At 47.3% G+C, this 27,655-nt stretch overlaps 2 protein-coding genes across 5 annotated transcripts; one reads left to right on the top strand and one right to left on the bottom strand.

Moving 5' to 3' along the window:
* Positions 1-208: 208 nt before the first annotated feature.
* Positions 209-6,458, bottom strand: TMEM80 (transmembrane protein 80). The gene is made up of 5 exons (XM_015630320.3): positions 5,958-6,458; positions 3,719-3,735; positions 2,433-2,526; positions 2,239-2,331; positions 209-1,321 (listed from the first exon to the last, which is right to left on the bottom strand). Exons 1-5 carry the CDS (start codon positions 6,355-6,357, stop codon positions 1,116-1,118), a joined length of 810 nt encoding a protein of 269 aa, XP_015485806.1. The 5' UTR covers positions 6,358-6,458; the 3' UTR covers positions 209-1,115.
* On the top strand, positions 6,245-25,907 carry DEAF1 (DEAF1 transcription factor). Of its 4 annotated transcripts, none has more exons than XM_033514926.1 (14): positions 6,245-6,314; positions 7,603-7,700; positions 8,050-8,179; positions 9,032-9,178; positions 9,953-10,092; positions 10,713-10,778; positions 11,692-11,818; positions 13,715-13,843; positions 14,579-14,707; positions 15,574-15,648; positions 16,369-16,619; positions 22,400-22,465; positions 24,125-24,214; positions 25,228-25,907. In XM_033514926.1, exons 5-14 carry the CDS (start codon positions 10,015-10,017, stop codon positions 25,330-25,332), a joined length of 1,116 nt encoding a protein of 371 aa, XP_033370817.1. In that variant the 5' UTR covers positions 6,245-6,314; positions 7,603-7,700; positions 8,050-8,179; positions 9,032-9,178; positions 9,953-10,014; the 3' UTR covers positions 25,333-25,907. The 4 variants fall into 4 exon arrangements, 3 of the variants coding, with proteins under 3 accessions (XP_033370817.1, XP_015485802.1, XP_015485803.1); XM_015630316.3 differs by lacking the exon at positions 6,245-6,314 and adding an exon at positions 6,564-6,802; XR_004497775.1 differs by lacking the exons at positions 6,245-6,314; positions 24,125-24,214; positions 25,228-25,907 and adding exons at positions 6,564-6,802; positions 18,430-18,581.
* The last annotated feature ends 1,748 nt before the right edge of the window (positions 25,908-27,655 follow it).

Below are 27,655 nucleotides of genomic sequence, written 5' to 3'. Positions count from 1 at the left end.
TGGCTGCGGTACCACAGGCCTGCACCAAATTTTCAGGCCCTTGTGAATGCAAATTAGCTCAGACCTTCTCAGGGCAGGAGAAGGGGCTACACACAGAAGCAGGATCAGGATCAGAAGAGGCTTTCACACACATCCAGGCTTGCCCAAGTCTTCCTCTGGGTGACTTAGCTGGAGATCTGAACAAGATGCTCTACATTTCAAACGCTCCTTAGATCCAAAACATCATTTATTTGAATGAATAAATAAATATAAAAATAGGAAATTCTGAATAGAAAATAGGGTTCTTCAAAACACCAGGAACTCCCAAAGCTTTCCATTACAACATATTTTTGAGACAGTAAAAAACTCTGCACTTGCACCAGTTAGAAAAGGCTTGACTGTACTATTTTTTGAAAAATTGCAGAAATAAGCACATTTAACACCAAATAGAAATAAAGCTGCTAACATTCTGTTGGACTTTTAAACAGGACAGAAGGGAGAATGAATGGTGAATGGTTTTGTTCATTTTAAAACCATCCTGTTTAACCAAACATCCCCTCAAATAATGTGTAAGAACTGGCTGCCAAACCTTGTGGCTTGGCTCTCCAGGTATGCACAAAACCCAGTTCTACTCTCCCCCACTGGGATACATCAGGTTCTGCCCTACTAAAGTCAGGGAAATTACCACTGAGGTCTGGAAACACAAATGAGAGCAGCAGAGCAGCCATGCCCTCAAACACGGACGTGTGCGTGGCAAGGCACAAGTGAGCCCTGGCCTGATTCATTTCTGTGTCATTTGGGCTGCATGTTGCTGCTGTGCCATGAAAACTCCCACCATGCCAGCAGCACTGGCTCCTATCCTGTGCTGGGAATGGATATTTAGTACTGATCCCTGATACTGGTGAATGCCAAAGTGTTAAGTGTTTTGCAATTCATCCCTTGCCTTTGCCATAAATAAGCCAATGGTGGACAGCATCACACAGCTCCTGGGCAGGATATCTATGTCCCCAAAACTTCTAATTTAAACAGAAAGAAGCTTTACAGGGTATTTACATACATAGGAATTCCATAGTGGAAATAAAGCCCCACTCTTTCAGAGAAGGAATGTGTGGCAGGCATGTGGGAAGGGGCCGGGCTCAGCTGACAAAGGCAGCGATGGCCGTGACCTTGAGCCCCGACTCGAGTCCGTAGGCCGAGAGCAGCAGCGCGTTGAGGAGCACATCTGCCCACAGCACGTAGGTCTGCCACAGCAGCAGGTACACACACAGCACCACGCTGCCCACCGTGAGCCCCAGGCTCAGCCCCAGAGGTGCCTCTGCTTCTGTCAGGTTACCCTTGAAACCTGCAAGGAAACAGAAACCAAAAGTCCAATTTGTTCTGACAAGAGCTCAAGCTGTAACTCGAGAATATTCCTGCTCAAAAAAGGCTCTGGTTCAGACTTTGCTCTTTCTGGAGTCCTAAAAAAGCTCAAAATATGTTGAAATACCAGCCTGAATTGAGGCTCTTCCAGCAAACAGAAAGCCCAACACCAAGGGACAATCCATTTCAAAACAGCAAAACTAACCAAAGTTAATCTAAATAAGTTCATCAGTTGATAGAGACAGCCAGGGCACCTCTTCTTACCACAGAGAATCACTTCTGAAGCTGCATCCTTCTGAACATTCAATTTCAACCATCAAACTCTCCCTGAGCCACCCAGCTCTGCATTCAACAGGGTGACCTTGGTGGTCTCCTGGATTCCAATCCTCACTTTCAAGTCTTATTCCCTGCTAATCTATTCCTGTTTCAGATGACTGTCATTGTAGAGAAGCTGTCTTTCTCTTTCTTGCAGCTTATTTCCAAGCCCAGCTCAGTAGATTTTGGTGTTTAACTACATTAGAGTTGAAACCCACTTCTTTATCCATGGATCAGGCTCCAAGCAAATACACAGAGAGCTTAAAGGCATTGGAATAAATCCAACCCTAAAGCTAGTTAGGGGCCCTTCCCTGAATAAATGTCTTGAGAGCATTGAGCAGATTTTAGGAGTGCTTTGGGTTTTTTAAAAATTGGACTTGAAGTTTTAGCAAGGTCTGGACAAGGTCAGGAGGCACTTCCCACCCTTCTGTCTTAGTGAAAGGAATGTGTTGGTGCTTGCAGGTGTCATCACAAGTGAAAGGAAAGGTGTAGGGGTCTCCAAATATCTGCTCAACTGACAGACTCCCTTTCCAAATGATTCATGTTTACAGATTACATTCCATTTGCTCTGATAACATGACCTACCCAAGTACAATCGAGGCACTTCCAGAATGGCCATAAGAAAAAGCACAGCAAGATCAGGAGCCAAAAGATCATCTGGATAACTGAAAACTTGACCTGGAGAATAAAGCAGAGTAAATAAAGCAGGAAAACAAAGCAGGACAAAACCCAGCTGTGCATCAGCACAGCTTGCTCTGGGGACAATACCTGCGACTTACTTTTGTAAATAATCATTGCAAGAGTCACCAAGAAGTAGAAGATGTAATAAATCCCGTTTACATAAAGCAGGATCTGTAAGGGAAGCGATGACAGCTGAGAATGGTTGTTAAGGATTTCTCATAGTGATGAGGTGGGATCTATTCCATAAAATCACCATTTCCCAGTAACCCCAAAATATACTGCACTCCCTCTTTACAGTGAATGGTCCAGCTATGCCTGGCCTGTCAGGAGGGTTCAGGTAGGAACTTGAGGCTGTGAATGCCACAGGCTGGGATAAAAGCTTGCTGTTTCGGGCTTGGCTTTAGTTCCTTTCTTAAGGAATTTTATTTGGTCTGTAGTGGGGCATCTGTTAGCCTGAGGAAGTGGGGGGGATGCATGTGTACATTGCCCCAGACCTCTTAGTCAGCCTTAAGGAAGTTGACAGAGAGTTGTCAAACTCCATCAAACTTGTGTTTGGAGAAGAGGTGGCTCTGTGCAGCAGCCAGGCCTTGTTCCTGCCCACAGCATGGAAATGCTGTGCTCCATACCTGTCTGAGCTCAGCTTTGAGATGCAAATTCCTAAGAAACAGCCTCAATTCACTCCCCTCTCTCCCCCAGCCCTTTTCAAATCATACAAATATCTCCAAGCAGGGATTTCATCCCAGGCATCTTTTACAGGAACTGCCCATCCCGTTTCTAAACCCACCCACACGCCGTGGATGGATTCCAGTTCCCAGAGCAGCTCATTTTATTAACGCAGAACCAGGTTTTGGGGTTTTTCCAGTTGAAGGAAGGTGGAGCAAAAAATTACTAGATAGGTTCTAAGCATGGAAATCTCCAGAGCCAAGGGTGTCTCCTCCTAGGAGTTTACTTGGATCTCGGCAGGAGTAAAGGTGGGGTGACTTACCATAAGAGAGGAGGAAGTTACTACTGAGAGCTGCTTTTACTACCCCTTGTCAGCTGTGTCAGCTATCTGTGAGCTGTGATGCAGGGGGTGTGTACACCAGTCCATAAATACAATTTTTAACCTCCTTTCCTAAGAAAATGGGTTAAGTAATGACTGCAGAGGGGCTAAATGGGTTTCTGCAGGAGCCCATCAGGGGCAAATCTCAGCTAAACCTACACAAAACATCTTCCCTTGGAAGCCATAAGGTCCCAGTTGTGCTTCCTGGGGATGACACTGACGGAATATTCAGGAGTACAAACCCAGCACTGTGCAGAGTTACTGGGCAGAAGACAGCAATCCACTTGAGGTAGTCTTTTCCAAGATTCTTGCATGGTGGGAGCAGTGGTACAGAAAGGATACAATCTCTGATGTTCTTCCTTTCCATGGAGAAGGAGAAAATAAAGAGAAGAAAATAAGTCTAAATCCAGAAACATTCTAACAATGGTATCTAATTCTGGGAGCAATCTCTTTTTTCATCTCCCAGGAACATTTATTGTTTTCAAGATCATGGTCTTCAGGTTCTATTAATAACCTTTTCAACTAGATGAAGGCTCAAATAATTTGGGGAAAATCCCTACTGGGAAAAGCGCCTTTCAGTGAGGAACTTTAGGCTCTTTTAAAGCCTGAAGGAGTGCACAGACATTATCCAGAACTTGTTCATCCTGTCCTTTCCTAGCAGATGACACTTCATCCCCTCTAACTATGCAGGAAGGAGGTGAACATGGGATCCATTTGCTTGTAAATTGTGAGAAAGTTTGTGGAGAACACAGGGCTCCCAGGCTTCTCTAAATACCATCCCTCCAAATGTCATCCCTCCAAACCAGTTCCCTTCACAAAGTCATTCCACATCCAACCTCAGTGTGTTCTGATGGCCCACAGAAATCAAACCAAGTATTTACAATGATCCAACCAACACATGTCGCTTTTTCCCTTATTATTTTCTGCAAAAATCACAAAATTCCCATGCAAAATTCCGATGATGACAGCAACCTATTAAAGCACCTGTTGCATTCCACAGTAACATTCTCGGTCTCTCTCAGACACGAGGAATTGCACAGTTGGGATTTCTGTTCCAGGGAAAGTAAAAACTGTGAAAGGCCATTTCATCTGTCTCCTCAGGGACAGCTTCTCATTGTCACAACACCATTCTTATCCCTGGATTCCAGGGTCAATGCCCTCTTCACCTCAGAGTTTTATGCATTTAGGCCCAAATTAAGTCCCCCTACCTCCAGGCAGCTAATTGGGAACACAGTGGGAATAGGCACATGATTTTAAGCGATTCATGTGTCTGTGATCCAAAATGTCTCCTGGACCTGATCCTCTCCTCTCTCTACAGGGACTGGGGGCTCCCAACACTCATCCTGTCACTTAGGAGTGACAGGACAAGGGGGAAATGGCTTTGATATTGGGAAGAAATTCTTCCCTGGGAGGGTGTGAGGTCCTGGCACAGGGTGCCTAGAGAAGCTGTGGCTGCCCCATGATCCCTGGAAGTGTCCAAGGTCAGGTTGGACAAGGCTTGGAGCAACCTGGGACAGTGGAAAGTGTCCCTGCCCATGGCAGGGGGTGGGACTGGATGGGCTTTAAGGCCTCTTCCAACCCAAACCATTACGGGATTCCATGATTCCATATTCATTCAATATCCAAAACTGCAGCTACACCGCTGATGCTGAATTGTATCACAGTCAGAATAATGGAATTCCCACAGGGAACTCCGAGTGAATTCCCTCAGGGCAGTTCCCCAACTTTATAGTTGAACGCTTTCCTTAATTCTTTCCTAGGAGAGGGCAGTGAGCCTCCTGCAGCTGTTGCAGGTCAGGATGGCAGCCACTGCTCCTGAGGATGTGCTGCCTCCCTCAGAGCGACTGCGACATGGCACAGGGATAAACCCTGAAACCCCACAGCACCCCCGCCAGAGGGACTCCGAGTCAAGAGGAATTACTGTATCACCTGAATATATAATTTCAGTGCTTTACCCAACAAAATCTTGGTTATCTATCCAGGCTGGTGTTGATTTTAGAGTGAGTGACACTGAGAATGGAGATCTGAGATGGAACACGGCCCATTTTCTAACAAAATGGTTTCATTTTAAACACAAAACTGTATTAAATGCAGCAGCTGTGGTTAACATCACCCAGAGCACCTCATTGCACAGACCTGGGATGAGAATTTTTTTTACAAGTTCGGCAAGAATTTTCTAAGCCACCTTTACCTACCCAAGACATAAATTCACCGTTTTGGAAGAAAACTTTGACCTCTGTGAAAGACTTGGAAACTAATGGTTTTGACCACACCAAGGATGATTTTTCCCCCTCTTCATTCCAGCAGTTCCTAAATAGAAGCAAAGATCTGGATTTCCCGGGGTTAAGGTGCTCCTCAATCCGCACATGCGCCAGCCCTTGCTCACGGCGCAATCGGGATTTGCCTCAGCTTCTCGGGGTTGTCGCGATATGCCAACGGGGCCGGGCTCGACCTCGGCCCCGCCTCGCTCTAGTCGTGTCCCCCCGCGAGACGTCACCTCTAGCACGGTGGGAGACATCCCCCCGGTGCCCCGGAAAGGACTGTCGTGTCGCTGTCGTGTTGCTATCGCGACACGGCTCACCTCGGCTCGGCACCGCCATCTTGACACCCCCGCCCGCCGGTCCTCCGCCGTCCCGGCAGCCCGCGCGCAGCCACTCGCCCCGCCCACCCGCCTTCGGGCGCGATCGGAGCGTTCGGCCCGGTTCGGTCGCTTTCGGGCGGATTCGGGCGCTGTCCGTTCGGGCGTCTCCGTTCGGGCCGGCGAGCGGAGCTCGTGTGCAATCGGAGACGACTCGGCACACATCGGCGCTACTCGCTATCCCCTTCGGCTGAGATCGGAAACGGCTCGAGCGCGCTCGGGACTCTTCGCCTCGCCGGGCCGCACCGCTCGGGGACTCGGCCGCGTTCGGGCGGGCTCGGGTCTCACCCGATCCGTCAGGTACCGCTTCGGGCCGCGCCGCGCGGACTCGGCCGCGCCCCATTGGACAGCCGGCAGGGAGCGCGCGAGCCGGCCGCCTTCGCACGGGGCCCGAACGGTTCGGGCCGCTTCGGGCCTCATCGGAAGTCGGTCGGAAGGCCCCGAACACGCTCGTCAGCGCTCGGGCAAGCTCGGCGGCGCTCGGCTCGCCGGTCCCCCCCTCCCGCAGGACCCCCCCTCAGGCGCGCCCGGGGGGGCGGCGGGGCGGGTTCGGCCACCCCCGGCCCCGCGCATGGAGCACAGCGACCGCGACTCGGCCGCCGGACAGCTCGGCTTGCCCGCGGGACCCGGGCAGGAGCAGGAGCCGCCACGGGCAGCGGAGAGGGAGGCGGAGCCCGAGGAGGAGGAGGAGGCGGTAACGGTGATGGCGGCAGACGCTGAGCACATCGAGATGGGAGCGCCTCCAATGCCAAGCGCCGACGAGGCCGCTGCCGCCGCTGCCTTCGCAGGTCAGGGCGGGCAGCGCTCCCTCAGCCCGCCCGGGGCTCCCCCAGCCCGGGCTCCGGCCCCCACACAGCCCCCGAGGCTCGGGCTGGGACAGCTCCCTCAGGGAGCGCTCCCACCCCCTCACCGAATCCCACACTCCGCCCCTTCACACTCAGTAAAGAGCAGGAGCCGCCCGGTGCGCCTGAGGAGCGGCCCCGTGTCCCCGTAACCAAACGCCCCCAGTCACGCAGCAGGGTCGTGCAGCCGAGCTGCGGTGCTACAGAGTCCAGAACCCATCGCCCCGGCTGTCTCTGTCCGAGCGCCTCTCGTTCTTTCACCCTCACCCCACGTGGAAACCCAAAGATTTGAGCCAGACCAAGCGCTGTACACCACAGAAACGCTGGGCTGTACGTCTGGGCAGTTCTTTACTGGACAAAGTGCACAGGCCATGGCACCATCAGAGTTAGTACATGACAGGGGCAGAGTCTGTTATTCAGTCTATCCTGATGATTCCCAGTCGTCCCTATTTAAATAAAAGCACCACAGCTTGGAGTAACCCTAGTACAGGTGCAATACTACTTTATTCCTTAGTTCATCACATGCTGATAGTGACTGCCCTGGTTTCAAGGAGGTTAAAGCCTGTTGAACCCAAAGATTAATAGAAATCAGACTGATAGTGTTCATAACAACTTACAGGTGCCATTAAAAATAAAATTAATTTTGAATAGGAAGGAAGAAGGATTTTTTTGTTGTTGCTGTTCAGCTGTTCATCAGGCTCTGTGCATGCAGCAGAACATTAAATTAACCCTGTTTTACATTCCAGAAGTCACCACAGTGACAGTAGCCAACGTGGGGGCCTCTGCAGACAATGTTTTCACCACATCTGTGGCCAATGCAGCTTCAATTTCAGGACATGTGTTGGTAAGTCTGTCCTTTCATTTGAGGGCATTTGACAAAGTTTCTCAGTGTAAATGAAGATCCGTAGTAAGGTCAAAGGCTTGTTTTCATTGTAATATCCAGGCTTTAAGCCACAAACCCCATTAGCTGGGGGATGTTTATTCCCATTTTTTTACCTTTCCACCCCCACATACTCATTCTGTAACAGAAGTGCTGGCCTGAAACATGAAATCTTTGAATTTGCTTGTCTGAAAACTCAAAAATTAATCTAATAAATACCGTACTGATAGGAATTTTGGGGTACCTGTGGGTTACTGAAATCTGTTTGTGTTGAAGTATTCTACTCAATTTAAACTCTTTATTTATTCTGTAGTCTGGGAGAACAGCCCTCCAAATTGGGGACAGCTTGAACCCTGAAAAAGCCACTCTGATAGTGGTGCACACAGATGGCAGCATCGTTGAAACCACTGGGATCAAGGGGCCTTCAGCACCTCTCACACCAGGTATTAGACAGTCTGCTTATGGTGGGTCCCTCTTCCAGAGGGATGGCTTCTACTCCACTCTATTTGTCTTTCTGGAATCTAAAAATATGTGCAAAATTTTATGAGGATGGTTTGCCCTCTCTTAAAACCATGAAGTTGTTCAGGTTGGAAAAGCCCTTTAAGATATTGAGTCCTCACACAGAATTTTGTGTATTTCTTGGGAATGAAAGAACGCTTTTTTTTTAAAATTTTTTTTCCGATCAGAAATGTGTTTAATTTCCTCATTCTTTCCCTCAAAAAGAAGCTGTTTGAAAAATCTTGCCCTGCTACTGGGCTTTCTACACCCATCCGACCCCCAAGGGCACACGGATCATCTTTAACATGGTTAATAAAAATCCGAGTCTCCCAGTTCTGTGCGTGTTCTTTCCAGGGGTTCTGGAACACATTTTCTTGTCGATTCAGGCCACTGGCTGACACTTTAGTGTCGCTGAGGTTTTGTTTGGGGCTTCCTGCCAGTTTCCTTGCTGCCCACGAGATGGCAGAGCAAACCTTCAGTGCTCTAAAACTGCCCACAGGATGTGCTCTGCAAAGGGGAAATCTCCAGCCAGCCCCTTACACCACGGCTTACAGGTTGTGTAAGGATCAGTTCACAATCCCAGCATTTACTCCCTGTTAGAGCCTGTTTCCTCAGGTCCTCTTTGCTTAATTATCAGCCCTTCTCAGTTTCTTCAGGCTGAGTTTTTTGTGCTGCTCCAATGTGGGGCGGTTCCAGCTGCTCCAGTCAACCCCCTGGCACCTCACGCAGCTGAGCATGGGATGGAACACCACTCTGCCTTTCGGTTGCTGTCACCTTTCTTTTCTCTTTTCTCCAAGGACCACAGTCTCCTCCTACCCCTTTGACAGCTGTCCAGGGGAAGAGTGGAACCAAGTACAACTGGGACCCATCTGTGTACGAGAACGAGCTGCCGGTGCGGTGCCGGAATATCAGTGGCATTCTGTACAAGAACAGGCTGGGCTCAGGTAACTGCCACCCGGGCTGAGGGGTGGCACAGCTTCTTCTGTACTCTTCTTTTAATCAGGCTGTTCTTAAGGGCTGATCATGAGAGAAAAAAAAAGAAGAGAGTTTCTAAGCCAGTCTGGTGCCTTTTTGATTTCATTGTTCCCTTTTGTTTTGCTTTTTATTCAGAGGCTTTTTTAGCTTTTTCTTAAACCTGTGGACATCCAGGCTGCCAGGCATTGAGTCTCCTCAGTAATAGGCCGACTCCTCTAGTGATTTTTTTGTCTCATGAGTAGACTTGTGTTTTTGCAAAGCTCTGAAGAGTCCCTGCTGGAATGCAGATAGTTTGTCTCTTCATGGAGTTCCTGAGCTCCTCCTCTTGTCTTTTATCCCTGTGGGGAAGTAGCAGCAGAAAGTGCCAGCAGCCTGGCTGCCCAGTGGAGTGCTTGCTTTGTGGACAAAAAGTTTTCTTCAACACAAAAAAGATAAGAAATTTAAGTGCAACTCAAGAATACACTTAAATTTGTGGTATTTATCCAATAAAGAATTTTCTTTTTTTGTGGAGAAGTAAATTTTTAAGACCCTGAGTTGGAGCTCTGACCATGCCCAGTCATTGTCACAGCCATGATAATAAATGGACGTAGTTACCCCAGAGCAATGGGAAACAGCCAATGGGCATAATGGTTCTTACAGATTACCTGCTAGTTTGTCCAGCAATTTCTATGTTTTCCTCCTTAGAGAAGTGGCAAAATTCCCCTTAACCTGGACTAACAGTGTGTTTTGGTGCTTTATTTCAGGAGGCCGTGGCAGGTGCATTAAGCAAGGAGACAACTGGTACAGCCCCACAGAGTTTGAAGCCATGGCGGGGCGAGCCAGCAGCAAGGACTGGAAGAGGAGCATCCGCTACGCCGGGCGGCCCCTGCAGTGCCTTATCCATGTAAGGTTCAGTTTGCTCCCTCCTTTCTGCAGGAAGGGGCAGCTGGAACCAGGTGCTGATGGCACCAGGAGCAGCACTCAGTTTGGTTGAGGATCAGTGATGTAGGGGAATTGTTTGTGATGTGTCTCAAATTCAAATAGCACACTGGGAAGCGTGCTTATTCTGGAAAGAGTTTCTGCAGGGTGAAGCCTAGCCCTGAGCTGTGCTGCAGGAATTGAGCTCTCACCCATGATGCTGTAATTCAGTAACCTGATCTCCTTCAATGTCTTTGCCTGCCACTTATTCACTTCCACCATACATTATTTGGATCCTTTATTTGAGTCTCCTGGAGAACTTGGCATTGCCACTAGGCTGACAATTGATTTATGTGTGGGCAGAAATCAAGTCTCAGATTCATACATCCTGGCCTTTGGGTGTGGAAATGTTTGGTTTTCCTTTTCTCTCCTTTGACCCTCTCACGCCATTGCTCTGGTGTGGGAAACTGACTTCTCTGTTACTGTACAGCATCCAGGAGGGAATGGGTACCACTCCAGGAGCCATCCACATTTTTTGGCAGGATCAAGGTGTGCTTTGGATGATTTTGGTGACTCTCATACTGAACTGGTCACTTCTGATTCCAGGATGGGATTTTAAATCCCCATGCTGCCTCGTGTACTTGTGCCGCTTGCTGTGATGACATGACACTGGTGAGTGGGAGGTTTTACATCCATTACTTTATTTTTGTTGGACAAATTAACCAGTCAAGCTGCCACAGCCCTTGGGTGAGCAGGTCATGCATGTCCTGGGAACTGAGTGCCTTGACACATGACTATTCAGAGACAAGTGCTTTGTCCCTGCCCCATGGCGAAAGGAGATAAGGAACTTCTGGCATTATTGCAGAACAGCCTTAGTAAAGCTAGATCATACTTACTGGTTTTTTCTTCTTTTTTTTTTTTTTTTCCTCCTTTTCTAATTAATATATCTATGCAAAGGGATATCAATGCTATTTATGATTTTGACTCAAATTCCACAATGTTTTGAATTGGAAAAATATTTTTGTAAAGAAGTAACATCATAATCTTATGATGGATCAATATTTTCATTTTGAAACTGCTTGGGGTTTTTGGTTAGTTGATTTGGGGTTTGATGTTTTGCTAGTTTGTTTCAAAAATGAGGTTTAAGTCCTGAAGTAGAAGCAGAAGACTTAACTTGACCTAGTGCTTTGCCTTCCTTTTCTGCTATGAACTGACTGATGTGCTTGTTTTCTAGCCTGGAATTTCTTCCTCTCTTCTTTTCCCTCTTTTTCTCTTTTCTTCCACCACCTTGGCCAGCAGCTGATTATCTACCCAGTTCTACTCCTTGAATAATAGTGGAAAGAGGCTGAATTTGTGCCTCTTCAGCTGGAGGGAGCTGAGTTTAACATTTTTTTTTTCAAAGTTCTTTTTGTTTGGAAAACTTTTAAGTGCTTTGGTCTGTCATTGCAAACCACATATCATCCATGGGGATCTGTGCTGCTGTTCTTGGAAAGATGAGAGTAAACCCAAAGTCTCCAAAGAGGTCCCTCAGCTAATGCCTTTTCCTTTTTTCTTTTCATTTTCTTTCTGGTGGTTTTATACCCAGAGTGGCCCTATACGACTCTTTGTGCCATACAAAAGGCGGAAAAAGGAAAATGAAATACCTGCAACTCCAGTGAAGAAGAATTGCTCCAAAAACATCACTCTGCTTCCAGCCACTGCTGCAACGACGTGTAGGTTCTTTTCTCCTAGTAAAAATTGCTTCCTTTCTTTGGAGAGTTGCCCTGATAGGTGTTTTATGCCTGTTAGTGGCCCCTTGGAGATATCCAGTTGAGAAAAATGTCCTTTTTTTTGGTCACATGCTTTTGAGTGGATAGTTTTATTGGCTCAGCATCACTTCCTATTTTATAGAAAGTAGCACAGTGTTGCCACATCAGGACACAAGTTGAATAGGAAAAAGTGCAGCTCTAGACCTCCAGAAAACTCAGGTTTAAGCATCATGACATTCTTGTGCTATGAGCAGTAGGTTTCATATTTTGTGCTGGCAGAGGCTTCGATTATGTCCTATGCCTGGAAGTGTTCAAGGCCAGGTTGGATGGGGCTTGGAGCAACCTTGTTTAGTAGAAGGTGCCCCTGCCCATGACAGGGCAGTGGAAGGAGATGACTTTAAGGTCCCTTCCAAGCCCAAGTATTTCAGGATTCTATGGTTATAGTCTATGATTATATTTCCCCCTGTACCAGACTAAGTGGGAGAAAATTATGGGGTCCTGGCCTGGATCCATAGTGGATTTCAGGTAGTTTTTTTGCAAGTAACAAACTTTCCTGTTGGAAATTTCCTGTTGGAATTAAGTTTTGGGGGAGGCTGGCCCTTCTCTGCTCTGACAGAAATCCCCATTCCATCCCCTGAGCTTCTCTGTGTCCCTTAGAAGATGGAGTAAGATTTGTGTTATTCCTTGCAATATGTAGAAAAAAGTCTGTAAGCAGCTGGAGTGAAACCCCCAGCCTGAAAGTCGTTAATGAAGGAGGCAGAAGGTGTTGCTTTGATCTGCACATCCCTCTCCAACATTCAGCACACGCTTTGTTACTTACTGGTTTGATTGGCAAATCATCTGTGTGAGAACAGGAATTAATTTGCAAGCTGATCCAGCTCACACATCCCCAGTCACATCCATGTGTCCTGCTCTCTGCACACTGGCATAATCTGCACGGTAACAGTACAAAGGGAGTGAGGAGGAAGCAACAGAAATCTAAAAAAAGAACAAAAAAAGTAAGCTTTTGATTAGATCATCAGCAACAGTAGGAGGAGAAACACACAAGGATTCTGCAGAGTTGTTTTATGGCTTTGGTTTTTTTAGTCCCCAAATAGGTTTAATCTGTATTGGTTTGTTATGTGAAGTGCTGTGAGGCTGCTCATTCTCTCATGCTGGCACTGTAAGAGAGAACTTGTTTTGGTGGCCACATACTTCACCAGCCAGGAATCTGTAGCTACTGTATTCTAGGATTTAATTATTTTGTGCTACAGAATCAACCCGTCAGCAATTAATAGTACCAGTTAAATAATCTTCTTTAAAATGGGTTTTAAACATTCTGAAGCCACTCAGGTATAATTATCCAGAAGGATTTTGTGCCTTGTTCCTTGCATTGGCTGAGCATATTCTATCACCTCATGTAGGTAAACAGCTAAAATTGTCCAGCTGTCATGGAATCAGCTGTAATCCACAGGTTGTTACGTTGGTTTAAGTAGCAACAATCACTCTTGCTAAAATTGTCACAAAGCAGCCAGAAGTTGATGGGGTGTGTGGCCTCACTGAATCTTAATGGGAGGTGTTAAGTTACAGTTTATAAAGTAACTGGAAAGGTGGTGATTTGGGAGGTATTAAGTTGTAAATTATTGTTTTGGCCTTGTGCCCCCAGAGCCTTGGAAGGACAGCAGAGCCTTCTGAAGCCCTCTGGGGCTTTTATTCCCTTTCCAGCTGCACTGCTCACAGGTGTGATCCAAACTGGATTATCCCAGGCTGCTGATCTGTGAGTCTTCTGGGCTTGTATGGTGCAGCACAGGGAAATCAACAGCTGGCCAGGCTTGTCCTCTGCACTGACTGTTAACTATGAAAGTGCTTTAATGTTTCCAGTCACCGTGACTCCCTCTGGACAGATCACGACCTCCGGGGCGCTGACCTTCGACCGGGCGTCCACCGTGGAGGCCACGGCCATCATCTCAGAGAGCCCAGCACAAGGGGATGTTTTCACTGGAGCCACTGGTAAGAGCTCAGGTGTCTCCTCAACAGCCATGGGGAGGAGTAAAAGAGGGTTGGATGCCCACTGCTGTACGAAGGAACATTTTGAATGCAACACAAAGGATTTATTTCTCGAGGGAGACACTACATAAGGTGCTGTCCTTTCTGTGAAATCATTTCAGTAGTTTGAGATCTTAGTAGTTGCACCAAAGGAGAAGCCTTGCCCTTGAGAGCTGCTAACGTTCACCTCTGCTGAGTTCCTGGGATTTATGTTCATCTCTGTAATTTTTTTTTTTTTACTCCTCATTTAACCTAAAATACTACAAAAAAACTCCAAACTAGGTGAGGGTTTAAACAGAGTGAAAAATGCCGGGATAAATCAAACAAAATATAAATGCATGACATACATTTCAGTTCTCTCAGTCTGAGTCATGCTTTGGGTTGTGAGCTCTCCTGGGGAAATGATCCTGCTCTGAAAACCAGAGTTTGGAGCCCCGTGATGATCATGGATCTTTCACTGTGTGGGATGGAACCAAGGAACCTGTGTCTCTAAAGGTGAAAGCAGAGCATGGTGGAGCCAGGATCAGGATTCCTTGCCTGCTGACCGTGTGAGATCCTGCTGCTGTTTCACATTTTCAACCCTTGGGAATTACCAGAGTGTAGGAACTTGTATAAAATGTAAAAAAATAGGGATGAATGCAGTGTAAGAAACACCTGCCAGGTGTGTTAGTGATTCCCAAGGCCCTTGTTCTCCTGCAGTTCAGGACACCAACGTCCAGCAGCCTTGCCGGGTGTCTCATCCAGAGCCTCACTATCCCAGTTACCAGGACAACTGCCAGATCTCACCTTTCCCTGAGGCTGCACTGCCAACGTCTCATCCCAAAATCGGTACGTTTGCTCACTGTGCTTCAATTTCCTCCCATCTTTCTCAGCAAAGGTAAAGATTCGAGCAGAAAATTAAACTTTGCTCTATTTTGCTTGTGAGTTTTACAGATGCTAAGATTTAAGCAAGCCAGTTTCCCCTCTGTGGGAAGTTTTTTGCTCTTTATTGAGAACTTTGATTTGTTTATTCTGCCAGAGGCAGCTGCTGTGATTCTGCATCATGAGTTGTCGTGCATTCCCTGCCTGTCCTAAACTGCTTGCTTCTGGATTTTGGTCCTCTTTGGGCACTGTGGCTGAACATTTATTTAGTGTTTGATCTGAGGAGAACAAACCCCATTAAAATCATGTCATAGAAGCTTTTCTAGACATCCTCACATGGCTTTATGACTCCAGTGGTGCATGCTGGGGGTACTTGTGGGCAGGTTTTGGTGTCAGTTTTCAATCCCCTCTGTATGACCTTTATTTATTTATTTGGAGCAGCGCAGGATGTTCCTGGTCTCCAGAGTCAGATCTTCTTGAGTTTAAGACATAGTCAGATCTTGATGTTACTAATTAAACATTGATTGTTTTTTCACCTGTGAATACTTTCTCTTGCCTGATGTGCCAAAATGAGGAATCGGAAGTAATTCCTGTTTGATACATTATCAAATGCCATGCAGGGATAAATATTGTTCTGGAAATGGAGAGTGGGAAAGGCCCTTGTGCAAACAGACACTGATAAAAAAGACTGGTTTATCTCATACTCATATCTAAGCGCAAATAGTTACATGCCACTCATTTGCAAATTCACTAAAATTACTGTTTTAATTAAGGGTATTTTGAGGTAAGAAGTCTGCACTACCCTGAAGCTGGTATTACCTTCTTTTTACTAGTAAAGAATTCAGTGAGGAGTGTCGAGGTCAGTGTTGGTAGATGTGAAAATCTTGGACTGAATTTTATGGCGGATGGTGAGTATTTATTGCTAGAGTTACATTTGGAAAAGTAAATTCAGGTAACACTTCTTCCTGGAATGTTACCTAAGCTGAGCTTACACTGTGTATGGTGGAATTCCTGGGTCTGGATTTAATTTTGTCCTACCTTGATTTCCCAGTGTACATTCAAACCTAATGTGAAAAGTAGCTGGTTCAGTGACACAGTAACTGCTGGGTTGTTAAAGGGCTTCCCAACCCATGGTTTTGGGAAGTCCACCTTTGGAATACACTCACTTGAGGGTAATGGTGACTATCTCAGGTTAAGTCCCGTGCCTGGCCAGGGTTATGTAGAGGTCAGAATTCAGGAAGCACAGAGAGAGTGATGTGGATCAGTACCTGAGTTTTGTGGTTTTCAACTTGAGCATTGACATCTGGGTAGGAACATCAGGATGTTTCTGTAAAGTATTGGGTCACTGAGTGACTCACTCTAACCTTACCTAGCCATGGCTGAGGGGAACGTTGTTGGCAGTGGTGGAATTGTTCCTGGGAATGCTTCTTTCACTGCATCATGGTGCTTCTCCACAGCAGTGCTGGGAGGTGTTAAACTCTTCACAGTCATCCAGGTCAAGAGGAGGCATTCTTGTCTGGTGGGTTTGCCAGTGCCCGTGGGCTTGTTCTGCACAGACCTGCACTTGATGTTGCAGAAGGAATGATCTGTTTTCTGTCTGTATTTTCTCTTTTGTTCCCTATGTCCAGTGTTGACCTCTCTGCCTGCCCTGGCAGTGCCCCCTGCGACGCCCACCAAAGCCATGTCGCCGTCGGTGGTGAACGGGCTGGAGGTGACGGAGCAGCGGAGCTGGCTCTACCTGGAGGAGATGGTCAATTCCCTGCTCAGCACAGCCCAGCAGCTGAAGACCCTGATTGAGCAGGCCAAGCAGGCCAGCTCCTCCTTCCGTGAGGCCGCTGTCACACAGGCCAAGATCCAGGCTGATGTGGAGAGGAAAGAGGTAACTGTGCCACGGGGGTGAGGGGGCTCAGCCATGGGCACCTTTGGGGCTGAGTGGTGGAGCCAAGTAGTTCCTGGCTGGAGCAGTGATACTGGAAATAGTTCCTCCAAGCCTTTAAAGCAATGCTAGCAAGAGAAATCTTCCCAAATTATTTGTATCATGGGGAAAGGAATAAAGTGCTCTGGGATTCCAGGAGCTGTGAGACTGCTTGGTGTCACGATCCTGAGCTCTCCCATCAGCTGTCCATAAATTTATGGGATGTGGGCACTGAATCCTAGTCTGAGAAAGCTGGTGAGTGTTCAGCTGTGCAGTGGCTGCTGTCAGATGAGTTGGGCTGTTGAAGCCTTTCAATGGGATATGTGGAACAGCTTATCCCAAAGTTTATGGGGAAGTGTTCTGTCCCAGTGTAAAAGAGGGAGTCGGGGAGGATTCTTTTTTGATAGATTTCTCAGATGAAAATAAAGTGCAAATGTGACAGTATTATAATCTCAGATGAAAATAAAGTGCAAATGTGACAGAATATAAAGAAGGGTAAGTGTCCTACTGAAGGAGAATAGAAAAGAGAGCAGAGGATGGAGAAAGAAACAGAAGGCAGGGACAGCGTTACCACAGGAACTCCGGCGCTCTGTCAGCGCCAGCTGAGCAGGCGGAGGTGCGAGCTGCAAGCCACGGCGAGCCCCCGCCGCTTTTGTGAGTGGTTGGGCACAACCTTCCACGGGCAGCGGTGACTGCGAGCCGCCTTGTGCGGCCCTTGTGAGCGGCAGCTGCAGCCTTGGCTGCGCCGGTCGCTGCGGGCTGGTGCTGTGGCAGGTTGGTGGGGAGGGCAGCGCAGAAACACAGCGGCGATGGGGGTTGAGGCTGGGTGCAGGCGGGTGCAGCTGCGCCTGGGAAACACGGTGGAGGCAGCTGGCAGCGCCCCCTCCCTCGGGGAGGCAGCGGAGCACAAGGTGTTTGTGCAAACAGTGAAGCAGGGCAAAGCAGGTAGGGGCAGGGAAGCAGGACCACAGGGAGGGAAAAGTGAGGGGTGGGGGGGAAGAAGGACCAAGGTGACCCACCGAGTGAGCCCTTGATGCCTCCAAGAAACTCAAAGCAAAATGGCTCACTGTTTTGTCCCAGTGGTTTTTATGTGCTAAGGCTCCTTCCACAGCCCGATTTCCCGGGCATTCTTCGTGGGTATCTGGGTATTTGCCCCACCGGCAAGTAGGGCAGGTCGCTCACAGACTTATCATGGAGGCTTTTTCTGGCCTTCCTGACTGGAAGCCTTCCCGGGAACAGGGTTGCCAGTACATGTACAGTACTTACAGGAATCCTTCACCTCATGTGTGAGATTCGTTGAGGCATAAATGAAAATCAAATTGATCCCTCTTGGGAAGGTAAGCAGTAAAGTTTAGAGGTACCTTGCTGAGAGCTGTGCAAGCAAAGCTGACTCACACAAATCCTGTGGTAGGATTGGCAGGCTGCCTGGCCTCATAGGAGCTCTGACTGGGTCCCATCTTCTCTCTCTTGTGGCCAGGGATTATCCACAAGGACTGCCCTCTTTTCCCTGCTCTTTTGTGTAACTGATACATGGTAGGGGTCTCAGGTCCTTCTGACCACCACCTCATGCATGCACCCAAGTATGGCTCCATACTGAATGTGCTCTCCTCTCCCACAGATCCACAGCTACTGGTGTGGACTGGGAATAGAGAGGTGGGGGGTAGTGTTGGACCTGGTGTTGCCGCCGGTAGCTGCTGAACTTCCTTCCCAAACACCACATTCCTTCTGGTGCCATCAGCACTGTGCTAATGTCAGCTTTCCACTGAATCCATAGGCAGGAGTGTGCAGCAACAGGCCTGGAAGAGAGGCATGGGAAGACTTTGCTGGAAGCTGAGGACCCCTAGGACAGTCCTTGCAGCCTCTTTGGTATTCTTTGCCACGTTGGCTCTGCTAAACTCTTCTGTACGCTGCATCCTTGATGTGCAGGTGTGTGATATGTTGGGAGTCTAATCCTTCCCTGCTTCATTCCTGCAGAACAGGGGCCGGTGCTGCTGCCCAGATTTGGGCTGGCTACTGCTGGAAAGCTGCACAGAGTGTGGGACACTGAAACACTTGGAAGCTTTGGCACAGTTGAGAGATAAACTTTTTTAACTTTTTTTAACTTCACTCTACTCTTTTTCCAGTCTGTGTGCATCTTCCCTTCTGTTTATCCTCACAGTGGTTTCTGGAATGGTTATTCAGTCCCTTCTCTACACCCTCTGATCCAAAACCAGCTCTCTTTGATGTTCTTCCAGTTACTTCTTGTCCTGGGAATGAGAGTTAAAATCCCTCCTGCATATGGATCAAAGCTGACTTGACATGGGAAGGATGAGCACGTGATTGTTTCCAGGGAAAACCCCTTTCCCAGGAACTACTGCATCCCCAGTTACACCACTTGTGTTTCACCATTCTCAGTGTGTAATGGGCACCTCCACACTTGTGCAATGTGGTGAAACCACATGCTCACGGTGGTATTTTTTATCATCCAGACAATTCTAAGCTGTGCTAGCTGCTGGAGCTATCCAGGCAGTATCACAAGTATCTATCTCTGAATGAATTCCTGCTTGTGAAATCCGTATTTGGACAAAACTCTGTGTTTCTGGATACAGGGAAGCAATTACACTAAAGGTCAAAGAATTGGCTCTCTGGTTTTGTGTTGGTTAAAGGGCCTTTCCCAGTTTCCTAGTGATTATAACACGAGTCTCTTTCCCACTCTGAGTATGTGTGTGGTCCCATGGCTTTTTGGGCAGTTAAGGTATATGAGAGGCAGATAGAGGGGTCTTCCTGCCCTTCGGATCGGGGATTTTTTCTGGACCAGTTTAATACAAAGGAAATGGGTGCTTAATCACCACTTTCTTTGTTCCACTGACAGAACTTCCAAGGGTGAGCAAACAGGGGGAAGCTTTTCCTGGGGGTGTCGTTGTGTGGGAGCTGCAGAGTGAGGCTGGGCCACAGATGAGAGGATAACAGCTGCAGACTCAGCTTTTCCTGGAAGAGTGACTTAGTACAGTGCTGTATTGTAGAGATCTGATAAAAACAGGCTGGCTCCCAAATGGATACACAAACTTAGTGTCATGTATGTTATACATCAGTCACTATAGTGTGTTTCGGTATTAAATTTATTATTTAATGAGCTTTAGAGTCGTTAAATATCACAAATGAGCTGTCCTGCTCCTATAGGGCAGTAGTTAGGTTGCCTTAGCTTTAAATATCTGGAGCTGTGCTCTGTGCAGGTCAGTGTCAATGTGTGTGGGACTCACACAGCTCTGAAGTGTGTCTGACACGAGGGGTTTGCACTCTGCCTCCCTACTCATATCATCTCAGCCAGTTTCAGGGGTTGGGGACATCCTTATCCCTTCTGAAGGAACTGGTCCAAACTCTGTAGCTAAAGCTTCATCAGCAGGGAGGTTTTTTGGCACATAATTTAGTAATTTGGCAGTTCTGACATGCACTCAGTTGCTCTCTTTGTACTTCTTAATCTCTGTAAATTTGTTCAAGGGTCATGGTTTGTGGGGAAAATTTCAAGACTGAGGATCTCCTTCAAATTTTGTTTCCATCTTTCCCACAAGTCATTTTGGTTCCCCTGGGTAAGTCCTTGGCCTCACTGTGCCTCAGATGAAAATAACACTTCTTTCCCAGAGAGCTCATGTGCAAGTTTGCAAAGTGTTATATCCTCTGAGTAAGGTTACATTTGTGTAACTTACCACTCCTAGGGAATGATATCCCAAAAGAAAAACAAACCATGTGCCCTCCAGCTCCATATTTATATGAACTTCCAAAATGTGTCATGATATCACAAAAATGGAAATATGGAGACATTTATAAGGTTTTTCTGAATTGCAGCATTCTGTGTGGGATGAGTTTACTACAACTTCTCTGGTGGAATTTCATGTGGCTGTTAGAAAACAGTTATTGAGTATCATTAATAATTAAGTTGTGGCTGAGTATCAAATCCCTTGGTTAATATCTCCATGTTGGCTTTACTGCATTTTTTAGTAAGGGAAAGCATTTAGGAATTTAGGGTGAGTGGGGAAACAAAGGCTGTGTGTCTCTTGCAATAGATATTTGACATTTGCAGATCAGCCAAAATGAGGAGATTAAAGGCAGAACTGACGTGTGATGGTGTGCTTGGGCAATGTAATTTTTCTGAGTGTGCATTAATCCATTGTTTGTATCAGATAAACTTTTGGATGGGGATATTACACATACTCACCAAATTCTGTGCCAGAATTGCTGGGGAATAATAAAGAGATTCAGGAAATGTGTTAAATGGATTTTCTGTATAAGTTGAAGAGAATCAGTGTTGAAATCCCACAATTTTTTAATTGGAATAGCCTTCTGTAAAGCAGGGATGCTTCTGGGGCCCTGCTCATTTGAAAGCAAGGTGGAAAATTAAATCAGCAAACAGCTGGGGCATCTGAATGCTTTTTTAGAAAGATTAAACCAATTCAAGGCTGGAGAGTATGAAATTAATCTAAAAAGGTTTGGACAGTTAAGAAATATGTCTCTTGTCAGCAAGCAGTGGCTTGTGTGCTCCAAACTAGCAGTGATACTATTGGGAATTGGATGTTATGGGTTTTGTGGAGCTGTTTCTGTGAGAGATCTGAATGTGTCTGGCTTGCTCCTCTCGTATCACACCTTTTCCTTCTCCATGGTTTGTGCATGGCTGGAGTTGCCTTGTCAAATAGAGAAAAACCAAATCACACCCCTGGCAGGCCAGAGCAAGAGGTTTCCTTGCCTCTGCCTCCATCTACCTGGAGTTTTTAAACTTAATTTCTGTCATGGTAATATCAAGGTTTTGAAGGTTGTGGTTTCACAGGAGAACAAATATTGACTCTCAGGTCATACACTTGTAAGTTAAGCCTTTAATCTCCTTATGTGTTGAGTCAACTCCTGGATGAACCTGCTTGGCCTGGAGGAAGGGGTTCAGCTCTTTTTGGACTTTTTAACTGTTCCAAATACATTTAATCCAGGGTTAGCACATAATTAATTTAGGATTGGGTTTGTATTTCATTGGTTTGGGACTCCTGTCCCCCATTGCTGAGCATGTTGCTGCTGCAATAGGTGCAGCAGCATCTGGTTGGGCTTGAACTGGTGTGAAGTGATTCTGCCAGGCAGCCAAAGCGGGCTGTGAACATCACCTCCAGAGGAGTGATGGAGTCACAATGTGTTCTAAAGCCCTCTCACTCTTCCGTTGCAAAGAGGAGTAATTGTGGTTAGTGCTGCTCTTTAAGTCTAAGGTGTGTTAATTTTGTTCAGGCTTTTTTCCCTCCTAATCCTTTTTGTTGGGCTGTACGTTCCCTCCAGACTCCTTTACCTCTCAGTGGATTAGGATCATGGACTTTACCCAAAATTTGGCCCCGGAATGTGCCACTTGGCCCTGTAACCTTGGAATTTTCCTTGTGTTTCCTGTGCGAATTTCCCAGTTCCTGTGTACAGGGGGGTTGCAGTTAAACCCCCCATTTTAAGGACAAGTGTGTGGCTGGATGGAGTGGGGAGCTGGGCTTGGAGGAAATGCTGTTCTGGACTGGCAGTTTGTCACCTCAGGCCATTTTCTCACAGGTCCCTTGCCCTGTCTCCACATCAGGTGACAGTGTTCCTCTCCTAGAAGGGAGAAATGAGGGGCCACCCTGTACTCTTGCAACTGCATTGTCAGGTTGGGCAGACACAGCTCAGCATGGGGACCCTCTCTCCCAGTGCCCTTTCCAACCCCTCACGTTATGCTCCAGCTGGGAAATGACATGTCTGGTGTGTTTTTCTTGCAGCAATACCAGAGCCAGTTATTCCAACAAACAGAGGATGTGGATGGGAAGACAGAAATCATCATCAAGGTAGGCTGGGGGTGGTTTGTGTTGTGAAGAGCCTTTTGGTCTTTGTCTCATTAAAGACACAGAGGGTTTTGCCATTGCTGTGGAATCCTGTGCTCTGTGTGTGGCCTTCTGGCAAGGGATCTGAGCCCTTCATAGTAGGGCCAGTGCTCCAAGCAGTGTTTCCTCTTTCCCAAGCATTCCAGTTTTCTATGCTCCTTCACTGTCACCTGGCCAGGTTCATCAGTCTCCCTCACCACTGAGTGGTGGTGCTGCAGCTCTGGTGAGCTGGTGTTACAGACAGGAAGACAACTTGCTTTCTTTCTGTCCTGTGAGCTGGTTTTCATAACTCTACAATTTCCTCTGGCTTTTGGAATGGGAGTTAGTTCTGAACCCATGACTGAATCCCTTAGAGCTGTTGCTCAGTTGCCTTTCAGATCTCCAGGTACAACCACGCCTTGTGTATTTAACACATTTTCCAGTAACTGTACAGGTTACAAACAGCCCCAGTCAAATGTCCCCTCAGGGCAGGCTTTGCAAGTCCCAGATCGAAGCTTTAAGCCGTTTTTGGTGTCCCAAATCCACAGCTACACATCAGGAGCACAAACACAGTTCAGTCTCACCAGCTGTTCACTGCAGGTACATGGAAAGGTGTGAGAGGGGGTGTTAATCAGAGCACTGATTTTTGGTGTGGTTGTGCTCAAAGAGAGAAGGAGCCTGGAGGAACTAAAGAGCCCACGATACAGCCCAGCAACGCTTCCTGTCACTGCTGCTGACGTGCTAATGATTTGTCAGGAGTTTAATGAGCTGGAAGTGGAATGCTCTGTGAAGTGCTTATTTTGGTGGCAGTTCAATGATGTTTCCACCTAAATATACAGGTTATGTTAATTGATGTCAACAAGATAAGATGAAAGCGATAGACACAAAAACATCTCTTAAAAAGCAGGTGTGATTTTTCACCTGTGTATCCCATCTCACCTTGCTTCTGGATTTAAGTCCTTGCTCCTGTCTTCTTAATTTGACTCCTGTTTCCCTCTTGGTGCACTCTTATGTAGTCATGACCAGGAAAGGACCAAGGAACATATCCCATAGGAGTAGATCCCTTTTTCCTCTCTAAAACTAGGAGAAAATACCTGAAGGGTCCCATCCGAACTCTTAGTCTGCAGTCCTTCCTCAGACCTTCTCTTGGACATACACAGGATTATAAACCAAACAAAACCACCAGTGAAATCTGCCTTTAAACCTTTAAATTTGGGATAAACTCAGAGCTTGTGTGTCAACAGCCTGTGCACAGCCTGACGTGTCTGGGTGGGATACACCCAACTCCTGTTGTTACCTGACTGATGGATACCTGACCTATCTGGAGGGAGGTTTCCATGGGGTGGTGGGGATGGATTTCCATGTCCACACTGAGTGTTTTGGAGGGCTTTCTGCCCGACAGAAGTTAAAACAGAGGTGCATTTCATTTTCCAAAGTGATCCCTGCTACAGAGCAAGGAGAGTGGGTCTCTGAGGGTGAGGCCACTGGGCCTGTTTGTTGTGGGTTGGTGTGCTGTTTTGGGAAACGGGAGCTTTCCCATTGCTTCGGTGTTCCAGTTGGTCACAGCACCTCTGTTGCACCTCGGTGACACCTCGGCCCTGGTTTGTCACTGTGTGACATATCCCTCTCCATCCCTTCCCACAGCAATCCTGCGTCAACTGTGGACGGGAGGCCACCAACGAGTGCACAGGATGCCACAAAGTCAACTACTGCTCTACGTTCTGCCAGCGGAAGGTATCAGCTTGTGGCCTGGGATTCAGTTCCCTGGAGAGGGCTGTGTGACCCTGGGGACAGCCAGGCTGCTCAGGCAGCCTGATGGGTGTCAGCATGGAGGGAGGAACAGGCAGCAGAGCCAGGCAGTCAGAGCAGAACCTTGCACAGGCCAAGCACTCCAAACCCACCTCGCCAGTGGGATCGCCAGCAAGGCTGTAGTGATGGGACAGGTGTGCAAGTCAGGACAGGATTAAAAGGGTAGAGGAGATCCCCAGGTTTGCATACACCTTCCCAAAGGTGATCCAAAAAATCCAAGTAACAATAGAAATGAAGCATGGAACTGTGGGGAGCTTGGAGCACTTTTACAGCCCCTTCCTGCAGCTTCCTGGTGAGCTGCTTACTTCCTTCCCTGCTGTTCCTGCCAAGCCACTGAGGACATAGTTCTCCTTTCCATTATTTGTGATGCTGTAGGTGATGCAGTGGGACAGACTCTACAGTTTTGAACTTGGGAGGTGGGAAGAGGTGTGAAGTACACCTGGAAGCTGCTGTGTGTCATGTTTCAGACCAGTTCCTTACAGCAACCATTGGCCCCTGCTTGGAGAGAAGGATGGTTCAGTTTAGCCAGTTACAGCTCTGCTGGGTGGCCAGGTTCAGGCTGAATCAGCTGTCCTGAATTCAGTCAGTTCCAGGAGGAATCTGTTCCTGTCCTAGCTGAGCTAAGATCCTGGCACAGCTGTCCCTCGGGAGTGCTCAGTGTCGAGAGCTGCCTTTCAGGAGAGGCTTTAATTTAAGGTTCTGAGTCAGTTTTAGTAGATTTTCCACCTGACTGAAACTGATACCATGGATTGTGGTTTTTGTGGAGATGGCAGCATTCTGCTTAGTCCAATTCCACCTCTTGTAGTGATCCAGTGCGTGGCTCCTTTGCCCTTCATTGTTGGTCTGGTTTGTGGACAGAGAGCTCTTCTCACACAGTGAGGGCCCTTCTCCAAGAGCCCATTCTGCTCACAGCCTTTCCCTCTGCTCTCCCCTGGCAGGACTGGAAGGACCACCAGCACATCTGTGGCCAGTCAGCCACGGTGACAGTGCAAGGGAGTGAGGTGCACGTCCCGGACAATGTCATGGAGAAGGTCACTGTGTGAGTGCTCTACCTCCGCAGCCGTTCATGGACACGCGGGGCCGAATGGATCGGCGACCGGCAGGAGCGGTCTGTCCTGTGCCAACAGCACTCTCATCACTAGCAGACTCATTTTTCATTGACTTTTTGATACTGTGACAGCATTTGTCTATTCCAAATCCCCTTCCAAAGATTTGGATAATACAGAGACTGTGAAAACCTCATCTGGAGCCCTCTCCCTTCCGTCCTGGCCCTGACTGGCTTTGGGAGGCTTTGCCTTTGCCTGACTGGATCCTCCACCATGTGGATTACAGCAGTCTCCTCATCTCCCTTGAGATGGATCTAAAGTAGGTGCTGCAAGGAGATCTGCCAGTGCTTCCTCCTACCAGGACCTCCCTACCTCTCATTAGAGAAGAGAAATGAATCTTTGGTTTATTTAATTGCCTTGAAAAAGTTGGTACAGGTTCTTAGTTTGGCATTGAAACACAGTTTTTCCTGTGTTCCCTCTGCGCTGGGCAAATCTGGAACACATTGGAACTTCTCCAATTAAATATAATTGAAAAATAACATGTTGTTAAATAAAATGCGATGAAAGCACAAGTGTGCCCAGTGGTCCCCCTTAATTCCCAGGGCAGCACTTTGTGGTACAGGTACCTGCACAGGTGAGTGCACCAACAGGCACATGTGTGTCTACTGCCTGTCTACCTGGGGGGTGTTTTCTCCACAGGGAAGCACAGGTTCATTCCATGGTGTGTCTGGAATGTCGCTCATAGCATCCAGCTGGCCAGAATCAGATGGAATCAAGCCCAAGGTGAGCACACATGGATATGGGGCTGTTCTGTCCCTGCTCTATCGGAGGTGCTAATTAGAGATGTGCTGATCATTGCTTTGTTCACTGCAACAAAATAATTTTAATTATTAATCTACTACTTTAATAATTAAGTTAATCCTTTGTTTGTTAATTAAGTTGTGGTTGGAGACTTCAGAGCAGTCTTGACAGGCACAGAAGGCTCTGGTTATATGGTTGGGTTTATTTTTATCTCCAGGTATAGCCCCTGTTAGCAGTCACAACCCCATGAAGGGTCACTATCGTTTGCTCTGGCTGAGGGGTCACTTGTCCTGCCTCTTGTTTGCACCAGTTTGGTGATGATGGATGAGGGAGGATGGTTGTTCAGCTCCTGCTCCAGGCAGGGTCACCTGAACCACAGAGTGACCCAACCCAACATCACACACACTGTCAAACGGAGAAACTTCTATCCTGCGTTACGGGAAACTGAGAGAGAAAAATGCCATGGAAAAGACTCAAAGGTGAACTCCATGGAAAAGTTTAGAGGATTCTGACAAATCTATTCCTTCCCCTGTGCATGTTAAAGGTCTGTTAGGTTGCATTCCATGTGTTCCAAGGCAGTAGGAGCTGGTTTGCCATCTGTTTCAGGGTCTCAGAAGTGCCCTTGGTGGGTTTGCCAGCGGCACCAGCTCCCAAGGGACATTGGTCATGAGTCTCCCATGGAGTGAGGTGACAGGGCTCCCACAGTCAGTGGCAGGTGATGAGTGTTACTTCCTGGCTGTCTCCTGGGAGTTATTCCTCCTAATACAGAGCTGAGCAGGCCCAGGGGGCAACACTGCAGTGCCATCGAGGGCAAGGAGCTGGTGGCCACAGCACGCAGCTCTTCCAGAAGGAAACCATGCTTCCAGTGAAAGCCAAGCAGGAACTGAGGCAGGATGTGTATGAGACGCTTCAGGGTGTGGACGGTCCGAGACACGGCAGAGACCTCTATAGTCGAGTTAGATGTTAGTAGTTTATTTCAGGGTGTGGGAGAGAGAGAGAGAGCCTGCTATGAGCCAGCAGATAGAGCTCAAAGCAGGCTCAGAGGGAACAATACAAAAGGGGATAAAATATGAATACATGAGTTCAAGACTTAAGATTCCTATGAAAGAGAGTATCAGAACAGAAGTGAGAGAGCCAGGAAAAAGAGCTAAAGAAGAGCAGGAAAGAGCAGCAAGAGAACGTAGTAAGAGAAACAAGAGAAAACAAAAGAACCAAGAGAGACCAAGAGTTAAGAGAGACCAAGAGAGACTAAGAGTGACTAAGAGAGACCAAGAGAGCGAACTCTCTTTTACAATTGCTTATATAATCTATACATTGAATATTCTATTCCTTCACTAACCAATCTTTCTAAGTATACTAATACAGTAATATTTGTGTGCGACCTATAGAAATTGCTGCTTTTGCATATTTTTAGTTATCTCAGGGTCCTTCAGAGCTTTCCTTATAAGGCTGGGGAGAGGGGTCTTAGCTTAGTTTTACTGGGGGAAAGAATGTGTTCTGGCAGACCAGAGTGGTTTCT

The sequence above is a fragment of the Parus major genome, chromosome 5, assembly GCF_001522545.3.
Source record: "Parus major isolate Abel chromosome 5, Parus_major1.1, whole genome shotgun sequence".
NCBI lineage: Eukaryota > Metazoa > Chordata > Aves > Passeriformes > Paridae > Parus > Parus major.
The sequence above is the reverse complement of the archived record's forward strand: the minus strand, read 5'-3'. Positions and strand labels throughout refer to the sequence as shown.